Source organism: Podarcis liolepis, assembly GCF_965112155.1.
Source record: "Podarcis liolepis genome assembly, chromosome: 12".
NCBI classification, from domain to species: domain Eukaryota; kingdom Metazoa; phylum Chordata; class Lepidosauria; order Squamata; family Lacertidae; genus Podarcis; species Podarcis liolepis.
In genome coordinates, this window is record NC_139563.1 from 25,669,046 (window position 1) to 25,686,117 (window position 17,072).

A 17,072-nucleotide genomic window follows, 5' to 3' on the forward strand; every position below is an offset into this window, starting at 1 on the left:
TTCCCCGGGGGGTATTTTAATACCTGTTGTGTTGTTTTTGAAAGAAAATTCAAGGCAATTAAAATTAACATTGCCATCTGTTTTAAATGGCTCCCTAAACTGGGGGGGGGGGGCAAAGGTGAGTGTATCATTAAAGAACATAATAATTCTTGTGGATTTCACAGATGTTACACAATTTGCTTTGTATATTTTGTTCTAATGCTGTCGACAACAAATATTAAGAAAGCTATTATGCATACACTACTTGAGACCTTTGGGAATGCTTGTATTAAAGAATACATATTTAACGTTCTTGCTATGTTTCAAGGGCAAGGGTGGTCTATACAGGATTGGAGAGCCATAATGGATGTATTGCAGTATATTAAATAAGAACATAAGATGAGCCTGTTGGATCAGGCCAAAGGACAAATTAGCCTAGTGTCCTATTCTCACAGTGGTCAAACATATGCTTATGGGAAGCCTGCAAGCATATTATAATATACATAATTCCTGTAAAAAGAAACTAAAGCTTCATTCATACATGGGGTTTATTACATTCGTTTTACTGGTTATAATGAAAGAGCTTCTGTTCCAATTTGCAATGTTCCTTTTACACTGCAATTACCTATTGCATTACAGAACTTTGGCTTTCTGATTAACTTACCAGAATCCCACGCTAAATTTTAAACATCAGGAAAGAACTGCATATTGGCATACCGCTTCAGATTTCATCGCATGAGCAGCTGAGTTTTAATCATGAAAAACCATGTGAAAATGGCAATGCAAAACTCCTGCAATTTTCTGGAAACAGAATGGACATGAACGGTAGTAAACTTCCTCAAATTCTGCTACATTTCCAGAAGTGGCTTTTACATCATGTGATGAAAGAGAATATAAAATGTAAATATTGAGCAGGTAAAGAAACAAAGGTCTCTGATATGTAGTTACTCTTCTCATCCTGGGGATCAAACAAAGAAGATATTCTGAGGAGAACTTTCTCCAGCTCTTCTCCAAAGTACCTGGTGTAACTTAGATGGCACTTCCTTCAGCCAACTTATTCATGAATCCCTACACACACCTTGGTAGGGCAAAGGACCCATGTTTGTGGTATCAAGGAACCTTTGGGATTTGCTTGGGGCAAGCTAGTCTCTCAGAATCCTGCTTTTTCCCCTCATCTCCCTTACTCTACACCTCAGCCGCTGCTCCTCGCTATCCCTCACCGTCATCTTGCAAAAAGAGACACTTTGTGGTTTTGTCCTTCCTAAGAGGTGTTGAAATGCATATTTACTCTGCACCCTGTCCTACAAGCTTCATAGTATAACATTTATACTAGTGGATGTATACCAGGGGTACCTAAGTCCTAGCCCAGGGACCTGATGTGGCCCCCACAAAACAATTTCATATGACTCTGCAGACCCCTCACGATTTTGGTAGTAAGCATGGCATACACCAAAAAAACCCACAACTATCCCCCTCAACTCTGGGCCACTGCTGTCACAGGGTGGCATTGGTTTCTGCCATGTTCACTGGCGGACCTTGGGCCAGGTCACTGTTGGAAGGACCTTGCAGGATTGTATTCAAAACAAAACGAAGTAACCTAACATTCATCTTTGCTGTGTGAGCTCAGTGGAGAAACAGGGTGGAGTCCAAATGTGAAGAATGTTCTGGGACAAATGTGTTCCTTTGTAATATATTTAATGCAGAGATCTGGTACTTTATAATAATGCAGGTATTTGAATGAATACGACATAATCCTGTCTTCCTAAACTCACCTCCCAACAAAAAAAGAGAGATTACCACATTGGCAAATACAGCTCCTGGAAATGTCAGCTGTACTGGCAAGAAAAGATGAATGGAGTATGTGGCTAAGCCAATAATGAAGATGACTCCCAGAAGACAGCCAGGCCACGCCCAGTAAAGAAAACCCCCCAATGTATTTAAAGCAGCTCCCCTGTTAATCACACATAAGTGATGCAATCATTGATTGATTGATTGATTGATGGATGGATGGATGGATGGATGGATGGATGCAATGCCTACAACACCTAAACAATCTGCACTTTGCCTCTCCTTCCTTGCGATGGCATTCTGCTTCTCCAGAGAGCCGTTTGAAAGTGCCACTGTTGTCTTTTTGACCTAGATGCTGGCACAAGGAGCAGTGTTTGAAATTAATTGGGCCAGCAGTCTTTTTGATAGTAACTCTCGGCAATAAGCCTCAGTTACCCACCAAGGACCAGGTTATAGCTCAATAAACGGCACCAGCTCCACTGTGCTTTTCGGGAGCTTATTTCTGGCAGTTTTTTAATTTCAAGCAAAGGCTGTTAACGAACAGGATGTAATTAGTGTGTACAAATGAGGCACTTCTTGGGGATAAAACAGCTACCCAAACAAAAGCAATGATCCTAATTTAAGAAATCAAATCTCTTTAACACAGAAACCTGATAACAATAAGAGAGTCACTAAGAGAAGCACGTATTATTTCTTCAAAAGATTCATAGACCGCGTTTCAAACAAAATGCTTCCCAAAGTGATTTACAAACATGTTGTTTACAACAAACTAGAGCTCAGTCCAGATAAGATGAGGCACTGTTGGTGGGTGGTTCCCAAGATCAGATGGATGGGAGGCTTGCTTGCTCTTGATGGGCTACACTTCCTCTGAAGGAGCAGGTATGTAGCTTGGGGGTACTTGTGGATCCATTGCTGTCACTTGAGGCTCAGCTTTAGCCCAGCTGTGCCCCTATCTGGACAGGGATCGCCTAATTTCTGTTGTCTGTGCTCTGATAACATCTAGGTTAGAATACTGTAATGCATTATATGTGGGGCTGCCTCTGAAGACAGTTTAGAAACCTCAGCTGGTGCAAAATTCAGCAAGGCAAGATGGTTTGAGCATATTACACCAATCCTGGCCTGACTGCCAATTCGTTTTCAAGCCCAATTAAATGACTCAGTACTGCAATACTTCAAGGACTACCTCTCCTTATGAACCTACCTGGACCCTGCGACCATCATCTGAGACCCTTCTTCATGTGCCGTCTCCATGAGAGGATGGCAATATGAGAAAGGGCCTTTTCTGCAGTGGCTCCCTGTTTGCACAATGCTCTCCCCAGGGAGGCTCACCTTGCCCCTTCATTATTCCTATTTAGGCGCCGGGTGAAAACATTCCTCTTCAACTAGGCCTTTGGCTGATTAGCATTCTATGGCCTTTTAAATGTGTTGGGTTTGGTTTTTTTTTGTTTTGTTTAGTTCTTGTTTTTGTTACGTATTTTGTATTTTTATGCTGTGAACCACACCATGAGATCTTCGGACGAAGGGCAGTATACAAATTTAATTGATAATAATAATAATGCATACAAGCAAACCATAATATAATTTAAAAATCAGATTAAAAACAGACATGTCACTGCATTTTAACTGTTACAGAATATGACTAAACTAGCACCAGACTAGTGATTAAAAGCAACTGTCAAAAGGTAGGTCTTCACACCCTATTTAAACATGTTAAGGAATGGACCCTGCCTAACTTTGTGCAGAATTGAATGCCATAATTGTAGGGCCACTGCTGAGAAGGCCCTGTTCCGTGTGCCCACTAACCTAATAGTCTTTGTAGGTGTGCACTTAAGTAGGGTATGTGAAGCAGGGGAAGATTACTGGCTAGCTGCTAGAGGAGAACAAAACAGTTAATCGTGTGGGCGGTTGGGGAGAGATAGAATGGAGCATCCCATCTGCCTAGCCACTGCACAGTTAAATGTTGTAATTTGCTACCGCAAGGTGTGTTGATGGCCAACTTATGCGGCTTTAAAAGCAGATTGGGTAAATCCATTGGCTATCAATGGATGCTGGTCACAGTAGCTGTATTATGTTACCTCCAGGACCAGGTGCCTCTGAATAGCTGCTGAATAGCAGCAGTCGGAGAGGACCAGGGCACTCAGTTCCTGCTTGTGGCTTTCCACTGGGGGGAACAAGATGCTGGAATTTGATAGGCTTTTGCTTAGTGGCTCTTCTTAGTCCAGCCTCATCCTTGTGAATTTTCTCTAAAATGGGTTTAATTTCACACAATGGGTGGAATGTTGTGGCCCCAGTCCAGTGGACCCAGTACACATGCAGATGGCCACATGAAGCCCCATCTGTTAACCATACAGAGCTCAGGATTGGGGACACCACCACCCGTACAATGGGGTGCCTGCACAGGACTTTCTCCAACATAAAATCCATGGGTAATATTAATATAAATTTATGTCTCATACCCTGCCCATCTGACTGGGTTGCCAACAAAAACACAGGAAAAACAACAACAAACATTAAAACTTCCCTAAACAGGGCTGCCTTCATATGTCTTCTGGAAGTCAGATAGTTGTTTATTTCCTTGATATCCGAAAGGAGGGCGTTCCACAGGGAGGGTGCCACCACCGAGAAGGCCCTCTGCCTGGTTCCCTGTAACTTCACTTCGTGCAGTGAGGGAACCACCAGAAGGCCCTCAGAGGTGGAGCTCAGTGTCTGGGCTGCATGATGGAGGTGGAGACTCTCCTTCAGGTATACCAGGAACTGAGGCCGTTTAGGGTTTTAAAAATCAGCACCAACACTTTGAGAAAACAGGCAAACACCTCTGCTAAGTTGAAGAGGTGCTGCCACACAGGCATGCATAGCTCCAAAGGAAACAATGTACATTATTCATCCTCCCCACTTCTAGAATGTTTTTTAATTGTGCATATTTGTTCATTTAAAAATATGTACATACCTCTTAATCAACAAAAGCATCTGACCCGTTTACATAAAACAATAAGGAATATTCATTTAACCCCGGTAAACCCACACATTAAAAACAAGTCGACATAAAATTTATTAAAATGCAACCAGCAGTTTTAAAACACATCTAGGTAATAAAATTCCACGTTAAAAATATACAAATTTGCGCAGGCTATATATATATATATATATATATATATATATATATATATATATATAAAATATTTAGACATATATATATACCGTATATATATATATATGTCTAAAAGCCTACGCAAATTTGTATATTGTATAGGCTCTGTCTTCTCATTCATCATATATATATACCTGATGATGAATATATATATGATGAATGAGAAGACCGCGGCCGATAGCGAATATAACATTTATTAACATATAAGCAAAGCCAGGAGTCTTAAAACGCACGTGCCCGTTAACACTACAAATGGGTGCGGGTTCAGCAAACTTCAGGAGCGCATGAGTCGCTTGCGCTCGAGCCAGCCTTGCAATCCTGAGCCCGGAGGATGGAGAGCAGGGAGCGCCTCCTCCGCGTTTCACCTGGTCAGCTGGGGCGGCCGCCCGGCGAGGGGGCGTCTCGCTCCCCGGGCTGCGTCTAGCGACGAGCGAAGGCGGAGCAGCGACGGGGGGAGGCCCGCAGCTAGGGGGAGCTCCTCCGGCCGCCGCCGCCTTGCGCGCCCAAGCTGGTTGCCTTTCATAGGCTTGTGCCGGCGAGTCCCTCCTCCCTCCCTCCCCCCCCCACTTCCCCCCGTGATGGCGGAGGACAGCGAGTCCGCCGCCAGCCAGCAGAGCCTCGAGCTGGACGACCAGGACACCTGCGGCATCGACGGCGACAATGAAGAGGAGACGGAGCACTCCAAAGGGTAGGGACGCCACCCTCCTCCGCCCAGCCCGGCGCAGCGGCGCTCGCCTCGCCTGCAGCCCGGCGCCGGAGCCCGGGTGGGCCCGGCCTGGCGAGCGGCAGCGCGGGTGGGTGGGCGGCCAGCTCCGTCGACGGCTCCCTGCGGCATTGGCGGCGCGCGGCGTGGCCCGGGGAAGGCGGCGGCGGCGGCCCAGGCGGGAGGCAGCGCGCAGGCCACGCGGGTGCAAGCGGCCGCCTCGGGCTCGGCCGCCGCTTTTGTGTGAGGTGGGAAGGCAGAGCGAGCCGCTCCCCTGCGCGCCTTGGGCGGGCGGAGGGGCGCGGGGCCCAGCGGCGGCTTCTGCTGCTCTTGCTGCAGCTGCCGGGTGGCCGCGGAGGAGGCAGTGTGCCAGCCGGGGTCCCTCCACGCGGAGCCGACGCCTCCCTCGCCCGGCCCTCGGCCTGGCATTTGCTGCAGCTGGCGAGCAAGGGAGTCTGCTTGGGAAGGTGGCCTGGCCGCCCTCTGCACTCGCCGCCGCAGCCGCCCCCCTTCCGCGGTTGCCTCTTTCTCTCCCCCCACCTTCCCGCGTGCTTCCTTTGTGGACAGTCTCTCGTGTTTTGCAGCCGTTTGTCTGCCGTTCAGAAGGGCGCCGTCAACGTCCCTCAGTGCAGATCGAGTTGGCCCTGGACGCCTTTTATAACACACACATACATACACACAGAGCTAAATCCGGCTGCAAGGATGTGGCTCCTCGCTTGCGCCCCCCACCCCGGGAGAGGGAAGGGCTGTTTGCACCGCTAAAGTGTCTGGGAGTGGTACCAGTCTCTGATGGATTGATGCAGAACCCAGGGATGTGGTCCACCCCATCACCCCCATGGAAATTAGGTTGCAGTGGGTTATCTGTAGCCCTGCTGACATCCCCCATCCCTCAAAGTCTTTCTTGCAGGTAAAGCAAAGGGTGTGTGACTTCTCTAGCCAGAAAAAAACCTGTAACTTGTATCAAAGAGTTTTATGCAGTGTGTGGTTGGTTCTGAAAGCCACAGCTCAGCTCTGATGCAGGTAGAGGTAAAAGCCGGCAAACACATTGAGCATGCACAGAGTGCTTTTTAATATTATGGTTGATTCCTCAATCAAGCCCTCATTTAAGTTAAAAGGGTTCAGAGGGCCGAACTTGCAGTCAGGTGTAAGGCACCCAGAGAGATTTCTGCTTCAGTGATATTTTCTTTTTGCAAATGTACCTGCTATGCATACGTATACTGTACAGCAAGCGGAGTGTCTGGTTCCAGCTGAAAAAATCAATGAGGGGAAAGTAGTTGTTTTCCCAGGTTGATAACTACCTATCATAGGAAATGTGTTGGGTGCTAACTGACTGATTCACTTGTGTCACTGTGCAGACTCTCCTCAGTCTGATAGACAGACTTAGGATCCAATCCTTCCTTCCAGGTATGCAGGTTGGGAGAGGTTAGGATGTGCAATATAATCTTGTCCCATCTCCTCCTACCACTGGCTGAACTTAAGCTGGCATAAATAACTTTTCCTGATGTTTCTGCTTAGGCTGGCTGAGGGACCGCTCATGGAAGTTAAGCCAGTGGAGGCTGCACAGGTCCAGGACCAAAAAGGGGCATTTAAAGGGTATGGAAGGGGCCTGTTGGAGATACATAGAAGGATAAACAAAGTTACGCTGCCTTCTAACTTCCTCTGTTCCCTGGTCTCGCTCACAGAGCATAGCGTAACTTGCACTACCGAAAATGCAGGTTTCACTAAATTCAGCACCTAGGAGGTCTTTGAAAGGGCAGAAAACACAGTTAGGACGCAGCTTATCTTCTGTACAGAGAATGTACCACATATCTGCCTGTTTAGGATTGATCTGTTAGATGAAGAAGGAGCTGTGTCTTTAGATCATGGGTGAGCCCAGACCCTGACCTTCACGATCAAACCTTTTGAGCCTGGGCAAAGGAAATTAGGCTATGCTGGCAAAGTCACAGGGATCTGCAGGCGTTCCTGCTCAGCTCATTGGTGTTGCTTTCAAACTGTGTGCAAAGGTCGGTTTGCAGGCACTGCCAGTGAGCTGTTTTGTGCACCTGCAAACCCTGCCTTCATACATGATGCTAGGCGTAGGGCAGATAGGTATGGCTGGTGCATCTTCTTATGTTCTGAAATTGGTGCCACAGGAAGCAACAACTAAAGCGGAAGTGGGGGAGCCTCTGGTCCACATGCCAAATTAGGATTCTTGCTGTGTCTAATTTGGCTTGCTGGATCAGACCAGTGGTGCAGCTAGCCCAACATCCTCTTTTCACAGTGGCCAGCCTGATAGATGCCTGTACAAAATCTGCAAGCGGGACTCTCCCCTCCTGCAGTTTCCAGCATCTGGTGTTCAGAAGCAGACAACCTCTGGCCATAGAGGGCAGACCATGGCCTCTGTCATGGCTAGTAGCCATTGATCCTCCATAAATGTGAGCTTACAAAGCCATCCAATTGTGTGGCCATCACTGCATCTTGTGGTATTGACATTAGAACATAGGAAGGTGCCCCGTACCTTGGTTCATCTTAGCTTAGGATTTCCAAAAGTAACAAACAGTGACTTTTTAGTGCAGGTATGAGGAATCTCAGACTGGGGGCCAGAACTCTCTCTGTGGCCCTCAGGACACTCCCCAGGCCACACAGCCTCTCTGGCCACACCCCTCACCAGTCCTGATTTGTGCTGTCCTTGATTGTGGCTTTTTTTTTGCCTGGCTGATACGTTGTGTTCTTATTTTGTATTTTTCTGTTGTGAACCGCTCAGGAGGTGTCTTCAGATGAAGGAAGGTATAATAATAATAATAATAATAATAATATGTCCTTGCTAATGTTTCCTGCTGTCTGGATGAATAGAGAGAGCTGTGTGAATGTGCAGAAACTTGCCCACTGAAAAAGGCCCCCCGCCTCTGCTCTAGGGTTTTACACAGGAGTCTTTTTCAGCTGTGTTTGGAGAAGGCGGGGACTGAACTTGGCAGCATGTGCCCAACCACTGGACCCAAGTTGTGTCCAGTGTATAATGGGAAACACCTCATTTCAGTTTGACTTCATCAGGGGAAAGCCCTTTTGCAACCCAAAACTATTTAACCCTGTATCTCGCAAATGGGAAGTATGATTCATGGGCTTTAAGGAAAGTCACTTCTTACACTTTCCCCTTCGTTTTTTCAAATATGTTGGCTTCTTTTTATTTATTTATTTTAAAAGCTTCTAGTGTTTGAAAGAGAGGCATTCAGATTTTCCAAACTCAGATAAATTGTCTAAAATTAAAGGCAAGTACACAAATAAACCCGGAGGGCTGGAAAACAAGATTGTCTTGTTGCTCAGCAGACGTAAAATGTTTGCCAAGGGAATAAATGTGCTGTTGAAAGAAGAAGTTAAGTTGTGGCAGAAGCAAAAGTATTAGATGATGCTTAGAGGTGTATTGAATCATCTTAGCAGGTGCCTTCTGAGTCCTTCTGGGCAATGCATAGATTATACAAGACAAACTTGGGGTTTGCCCACTGAGTAGACACTTGGTGACCTACAGATCTAGTACACCCCAATTCCAAGTATGTTTGTCACGCTCACATTTATTGCTAAAATGTCCTGGGTGTATTTTCCCACACAACGCTCTCCCGATCCACTTTAAGATCTGTCAGCAAAGTCCTGCTTCAGATAATACCATCTTCTGTGGATGTTAATATTAGCATCTACTTGGAGCAGGACCTTTTCAGTATCTGCCCCCAAACTGTGGAATGCTTTGCTTCAGGGAGGTGCATTTGGCCCCTTAACATCTGGCAATGGAGGAATATTTTTGCTCCACAAGCACTTTGGTAGCAAGGCCTCTGTTAATTGGAAGTGATATCCTAGGACGGTGAGGAAACCTCTGGCTCGTGGGTCTCATTACGGCTTCTAGTCCTCCCCATTTTGGCCAAGCCACAACCCCCTGCCAGTCATTGGACATCATGACATTGGACGTTGCCAGGTCAAAAGGTAGCTGGACTGACCAGCTGGACTTCAGAAGCATGGCACACCTGGTTTCTGTGGAGAGGCAGATTTGAGAATTGATGGATTCTGTGGCTATTTGGCTTCCTTTTTTGGATCTTGCTTGTTTGGTTTTGGTTCTGTTTCAAGATTGCCTCTTGGCATCAGTAATGCCTGTTTTGTTTTTATTCTTTAAACAGCTTAGGGGATTAGATAGAACTGTTGTGAATTTAGTTAAATAAATAAAACTGTAATGGATGGTGATTCCCCTAGGCTCCTTCTTCATTTTGGTTAAAGGATTTCTGAAGCTCACTGGTGTCTTGAAAGCCTGGGACCTGCTAGGTATCCACTGTCTTTGCAAACATCTTACAAGTATGCTGTGTGTATCCTCTTTAAAGGGTAATTTCAGCTCTCCATAGACTCCAGCTGTATCATTCAATTTGCACTATGCTGCTGAGATAACAAGAACTAATTAGAGCAGGGGTAGGCAACCTAAGGCCCATGGGCCAAACATCTCTTCAAAGTTTTCCCCAGCTTTTCTGTTCATGGAATCTTCTCTGCTTTGCTTTGCTATTTTCTTGAAATGCAGTTGCTTAAACTGAATGCCCCTCCTTTGTGCTAAATCAGCTGAAATGCACAAGGCCCCTGGGTCAGCTGAAGTCCATCCAAATAAGGAACTGGATGGGCTTGGGATCCTGAGGTTATACCACCAGTGCCTGACATCTGCATGAAGCTGCCTTATACAGACAGAGTCAGGCCATAAATCCACTTAGCTGAATATTGACTGCTGCCACAGGGAACAGTACTTTTAAATCAAGATGTAGAGGACTGAATCCAGTAACTTCTAGATGTGAAACGTGTGCTGTAATACTGAGGTAATGGTAAAGGTAAAGGGACCCCTTACCATTAGGTCCAGTCTTGACCAACTCTGGGGTTGCGGCGCTCGTCTCGCTTTATTGGCCGAGGGAGCCGGTGTACAGCTTCCAGGTCATGTGGCCAGCATGACTAAGCCGCTTCTGGTTCACCAGAGCAGCGCACGGAAATGCCATTTACCTTCCCGCCAGAGCTGTACCTATTTATCTACTTGCACTTTTTGGCATGCTTTTGAAGTGCTAGGTTGGCAGGAGCAGGGACCGAGCAACGGTAGCTCACCCCGTCACGGGGATTCGAACCGCCGACCTTCTGATCGGCAAGTCCTATGCTCTTTGGTTTAGCCCACAGCGCCACCCACGTATGGCACTCTAAAAAGGCTCCACTCAAAGGCTTCTTCTTGTAATCAAAGTATTTGGCTTAATATTTCCCATAAGGCTGTTCTCCCTGTGTGTAGATGACCGCACAGCTTATTGAACTGAGGTTTCTAAGGGTGTAATTCAGATGAAGGAGCCGAATGCCAGTAGTAAGAGAGGCCAGGCAGTCTAGACCTGAGGAGGCTTGTAAATAGCCAGTAGCCTGGTTGTTGGTGGTAAGGAAAAATTGCTTCCAGGTGATCAGTCAACAACCCGTGAAAGCATATGGACATTTGAACTACCGTATTTTTTGCACCATAACACTCACTTTTTTCCTCCTAGAAAGTAAGGGGAAATGTCTGTGCGTGTTATGGAGGGAATGCCTACGGGTGGCATGCCTACGGATTTTCCTCCTCTAAAAACTACGTGCGTGTTATGGTCGGGTGTGTGTTATAGAGCGAAAAATACGGTATGCTTCTTTTGGACCATTGGTGTGCTCCAAATAACTAATGACAGTATTCCAAAATCCATATTAGGACAATGTCTTCATTAGGTCGACCGAAGCATTACAAAATGGTGTGCAAGCTTTCATGTTCACCAGGCAAGATGGTAAACGATTGTGGGGGGAGTTGGCTGATGCAGGAGCTGTGGGTAGAATCTGCATTTAGTCACAGTCTTAAGATGGAATGTGGGAGGAGGTAGCAGACAGAAGAGGCTCTTGTTTGGTGTGTTACAGGTTTCAAGTTGTATTGGGAAGAAACATACAATAGTTAATGTCCCAGTTCTGAAAATACAAAATCCAGCTGTTACCTAGATTTGTCTCCATCCTTAGGCAATACACATAGGCCCTTGACAGATGGAAGACAGCAAAAATAGGCAATTTTCACATCAACAAAACTGCAGATCAGTTTCGCTAGGTGAAAAATAATTTTTAGAGGCCAAGTTGGGTTGCTTTACCTAATAATTGGAGGGAATATTCCCTCAGAGAATAAAGTCCCATCTTCCTTTAAAAAAAATGTATATGTATGTAAGGGCTTGTAAAAATTCTTGCTTTTTAATTTATTTATAAAGCTCATCTAGGAAGGCTGACTCTACCGTAACTATTGGAGTTGCCTCTGGCTATGTCCCTGCCTCTCTATGGGTCTGCTTTTTAAAAAATCAGCATTAGTTTGGAATTAAATTGCTGCTGGCAGTTTCTCCCCTGGAGTGTTTGAAATAATCGGTTTGCAAAGTTCTGAGGGCCAGACTCATGTTTATACCCCTGATCAGAATTAGGTTGGGTTAAAATACGCCCCCCTCTCTTTTCATTCTTTTTTTTTTTTTAATTAAAAAATCATTCCATTAGCATCTTAGAGACAAACTAAGTTTGTTATTGGTATGAGCTTTCGTGTGCATGTACACTTCTTCAGATACATTTTTTTAAGGCAACCTTTCCCCCCATTCTAATTTAACCCAAGGGACTATGGCATAGCTGCTGCTTTCTTTTTGTCAAGAAGACAAATCAGGTGTTCAACCCCTATTTTCCTCTCTGCAAACAGAAGTGCAGAATGTATTGGTTGGAGTGAAAAGTTCACTGCTGAAATGAATGTGCAAGTAGGCGGCAAGCAGAAATACCGTATTTTTCGCTCTATAGGACGCACCTTTTCCCCTCCAAAAATGAAGGGGAAATGTGTGTGCGTCCTATGGAGCGAATGCAGGCTCCTTGGCTTCAGCGATAGCAACGCGAAGCTTCCGAGGCGCAGAGGGAGCGTTCCCTCCGCACTCCAGAGGCTTTGCGTTGCTTTCGCTGAAGCCTTCAGAGCGCAGCGCGAGCTCCTGCTCCACTCCGGAGGCTTCGGGTTCCTTTCGCTGAAGGGTAGGTGCCCCTTCAGCTAAGCGGGAGGAGAAATGGAAGGGGCTCTGTTTCTCCTGCCGCTTCGCTGAAGGGGCACTGAGCAGGGGGGTTTTTGTTCTCTAAAACAATGTGCTTCCTATGGTCCGGTGCATCCTATAGAGCAAAAAATACGGTAGTTATGAGCACTTTGTCTGCCTTGTAAAGAAGTTGTTAAAAGCTACTAACCTCCCCACCCCTACCCCCAAAAACCCAGTTCACTTTGTTTTTGTGCTGTACACAGAGGAAAGGCACAGTGTACCATCTTTCCTCTGCCCGCCTCCTTACGACTTCGTATGCAATTCCTTGTCACTTATGGCGACTGCACAAATATTTTAAAACAAATCTGATTCAGTTGGTTTTTTTTAAAAAAATAGCATTTATATGCTCAGGGTGGGTTACATGGGGTTTGGGGCGGTCTCCAACCCAGACCTGCTTAAAGTGCAACACAATTGCATGCTGTTAGGTCAGCCATTGCCAGCCTGATGCTGTCCAGATGTTTTGTACTGTAACTCATCAGCTGCAGCACCAGGTTGGCAAAAGTTGTGCTATGCTACTCTCTAGGTCCAGCTCGTATACACACCTGTGCCCAAGGATGAGAATTAGGCAGGTTCATAATCACTGGGCTTGATAACAACTTGCCACAGTAGGAGTCCAGAGCCACTATATGGGCACATGGAATTGATGTTGTAGCTCTTTTGGATCCTGGCTGTTGATTCTGTCACTTCTACTGTATGCATATAGCAAGGTGTCTTGTTCCATCAATTGCCTAGTGTTACGGGGCAGTGAATCATACCATTCACTTGTTGAAATTTGTTGAGCATAGCGATGCGTCCTCAGAAAATAAGCAAATGACAGGAATACATCAGCAATTACTAATGAGGGAAGGGATACAGTAAATAAAAGCACAGTGGAATTGATTGCCTCTCATTCCTGAAAATGCAGAAAAATGTGTACCTTGTATGTCATGAAAAGGAACAAATTATTGGGCTGGTTCATATTTAATGCTAACCATGATTTAGTGCTGAGTGAACAAGCAGGCAAAGCAGAAGGGACCATGAGCTTTGCTTATACATGTAGCATTAAACCATGTTTAGCAATATGCAGTATTCAAAATTAGCCAGGCATATTTTGCACCTGTTAAAGGTGCCTGGGTGCCAGGATGGCGCCTGACATCTTCACCATCTGGAGGTACATGCCAGGGGATCATTGGATATGGGCTGCTCTCACAGACAAATACCACATCCTGTAGGAATAGGCCAATATATATGTGGACTACCCCTGGATAAAGTGCCTTTTCAGCTTTTAAGTTCTCAAAGCTCTTCCCCTAACTTAAGATTGTCATCTGAACTAGCCAGATATTTAACTGAGAATCAATCACAACCAGTCCATCATTTGGAAAATAAGACTTTAGAGCCGCCTGGCCCCAAAATGGCAACTAGACACTCCGTTTTGGTGACTGCAACCTTTAAGGAGCCATTTGGCGCCTAGCTTATATATCTGAGTTTCTAACACTGGATGCAAGAACTAGCTCATTGTAGGAATATTTTGAGTTGCTGCTAAGGGTTTTTGACATACTAAGTAAGGGTGGATTTGGTGCCCTCCGGGTACCGTAGAAATGCAAGTCCCATCAGCGCCAGTCAGCACAGCAGTGGTCTAGGATGGTGGGAGTTTGAGCTCAACAGCATCACAGGCTCTCCATCCTGGTTTCAAGGGGAGGACCATAAAATCAGAATGGGAACCTGTGGCCTCCAGATGTCGTTGGACTCCAAACTCCCTCCATCTCTGACCACCAACATCTCAAGGGCACCACCCTGGCTATATGAAGAGTCAATATGTTTCAAAGGAAACCAATTCACAGCAGAGGATGTTACAGAGAAGACATGACTCAGAGATGGTGGTAGTTATAGTCTGACAACATTGGGAAGGCAACACCATGATAGAGGATTGCGGGGCAGGGTTAGGTTCCTAGGCTCCATGAAAAATTCTTCAAGGAACCTAGCTAATGAAAATTTCAGATAAAATGGGCTTACTTTCAAAATGAAATAGGAGGCCTCTATTTCTGCAGGAACCCTAACTGTAGTTCTGTGTTTAGGGTTAGGGAGCACCAGTGGAAATTTTCATCACCACCCACTGCACAAAACAAAACAAAGAAACCTACCCTCAACTTCCCAGAATTTGTTGTGAGGGGTGAAGCCATAGCAGTTAAACTGGTAGAAAACCAAAATAGATTTGCTCTGTGTATGAGTAATTGCGAAGCATAACAGTAACAGGTATCTTCCAGAAATGTAGAACACAGAAAGCTTTTTGCTGTTAACTACCAGGAAATTTCCTTTTTCAGTTTCCGGTGCCATTTTTTGCATGCACCGATGTGCAGGGAAAGGTTTGCAAGCGAATAATGCTGCTTAAAAGATGTGATCATGTCAAATTCCTTGCTGTATTTAGAATCTCCTGCTCTTGTGGTACTGAGCACACAATCCCTTTTGATCTCAAGCTTCAAGGGAGGGGACGACTGCAATATCTCTTTCATTCCATGGTGTGACGCGAACATTTAAATGAAGACATTTCCCCCTAGGTTGACATTTTAAAATTAGGTTATACGCTGATGACCACAAAGCAGTTTTGTGATTCTGTGGAGGTGTGGTAAAAATAGTCCTGTGCAGAGCAGACGAGGCTACATAAACTTGATACAGAAAATAATGATATCATAGATGGCTGTGAGGGATACAGGTATCAGCTTTTTTCAAATATGGTCTTTTCTGCTGGATGCTGGGCGTGTATGCAGTGCGATTCAGATAGCCAAGTCTTACATTTTTTTCTTCCCAAAGAACCTCATTCTATTATGTTTCACTACAAAGAAGGTGCTTCCATGTGAGGGTTGCATTTTTTGGGGGGGTGGAATTGTTTTGGGGAGGGAGATGATGTAATTTAGCTCCACTTTTAAATACAGAGACTGCATGAATGCGCCTCTCTTCCAAGGTTTAATTTAATTTTTCATTCTGAAGCAGAATTGGGGAATATTTTTGAATATGACAAAAAGAACCACCCTGAGCTACTTTTGGTACATTTTCAGAGGGGTGCGTGCGTTTTAAAAACAACACCAGGTCATCTTTTTCCAACTCTCAATTTCTTTACAGAAGTCCTGGAGGAGACTTGGGAGCGAAAAAGAAGAAAAAGAAACAGAAGCGAAAAAAGGAAAAGCCAAATTCCGGAGGTACCAAATCAGACTCTGCATCTGACTCCCAGGAGATTAAAATTCAGCAACCTTCAAAAGTGAGAGCCTGGGCTTCATTTTAACTTTGGTAGCATAGTGTGAGAGTCGTAATAGGCAGTGCTAGGTGAAGGGTGCGCTGAATGGGCTGCTTGTCACAATTGCAGGTAAATGCAACTGTCCGACAGATAAAAGCTACTTTAATAGACTTTTCGAGGTCTAAGTGTCAGGTTCTACTATCCTGTTAATCCAAAATTAGAACCTTTCCCTCTCTCTTTTTGGCTCCTAAAATTCATTACCCTTGTTACCAACCATTTTGTAGGACTCCTACCCCGGAAAGGTGCCAAATGTAAGAAATCTTCTTTTAAATTTGTTGTTTTATTTTGATGCACTGTAATCTTCAAAATGTATTTTAAGTAGTTTTCCAAATTTTGGGAAGTTATTTGCTTGCTTTGTATTTGAATAACTGTTAAGGTATCACAGCCAAATTTTTGCACGATGGGTCCAAGGTACAGTCTTTTGTCTTATGTTTGGATAGAATTGGATGCCATTCAGAATCACTGATTTGACCCCCCCTTTTTTTAAAGCATCTAACAGTGCAATCCTGTATGCGTTTACTCAGAAGTAAGGCTCAATGAGTTCAAAGCGCCTTACTCCTAAGGAAAGTGGATATAAGATTATAACGTCCAATATAGTTGGAGGCCTTCGACACAAATCTGCATTTTATTCAGTTGTCGTTTTGTGTAATTACAGCACAAATTACTTTGAATTACCTGCTTTCTGGTTTTGCCTGGTGTTTGTTCTGCTGCTTCTCTGCATGTATCTCTCGCTGCGTATTTTGGAAAGTTGTTTGCTTGCTTTGCATTTGAATAACTGTTAAGGTATTACAGCCAAATTTTTGCACAATGGGTCCAAGGTGCAGTCTTTTGTCTTATGTTTGTATATAATTGGATGCCATGCAGAATCACCGATGGTGGGCTGAACCTTTGAAAGCTATCTTGGATTTTGACCAGGGATTACGAAAACACTGATATTTTGATTTCTTAGAATTCCTGGCAATACTGGGCATGAGACGGTAGGTGCATTATAACACCACTTAGTCATAGTGTTTTCTAGTGAATACCACAGGACAGAGTGACAGAGAGTTCAAATACGAGAACCTCTGTGAACCCATTTCTTTGAGCAACTCTCTGTCTCGCTCGGCGCAC

General features: G+C 45.0%; 1 protein-coding gene across 4 annotated transcripts in view; it reads left to right on the forward strand.

Moving 5' to 3' along the window:
• The first annotated feature begins 5,412 nt into the window (after nt 1-5,412).
• Nucleotides 5,413-17,072, forward strand: part of NMT2 (N-myristoyltransferase 2) — a 32,914-nt gene continuing 21,254 nt past the window's right edge. For 2 of the 4 annotated variants that reach the window (XM_083467479.1, XM_083467480.1), the window contains exons 1-2: nt 5,475-5,603; nt 15,791-15,867. In XM_083467479.1, coding sequence (XP_083323605.1) covers nt 5,576-5,603; nt 15,791-15,867 — 105 coding nt within the window. In that variant the 5' untranslated portion in view covers nt 5,475-5,575. Of the gene's footprint in view, nt 5,604-15,790; nt 15,927-17,072 lie in introns of all 4 variants that reach the window. The other 2 variants (XM_083467477.1, XM_083467478.1) reach the window with 2 other exon arrangements.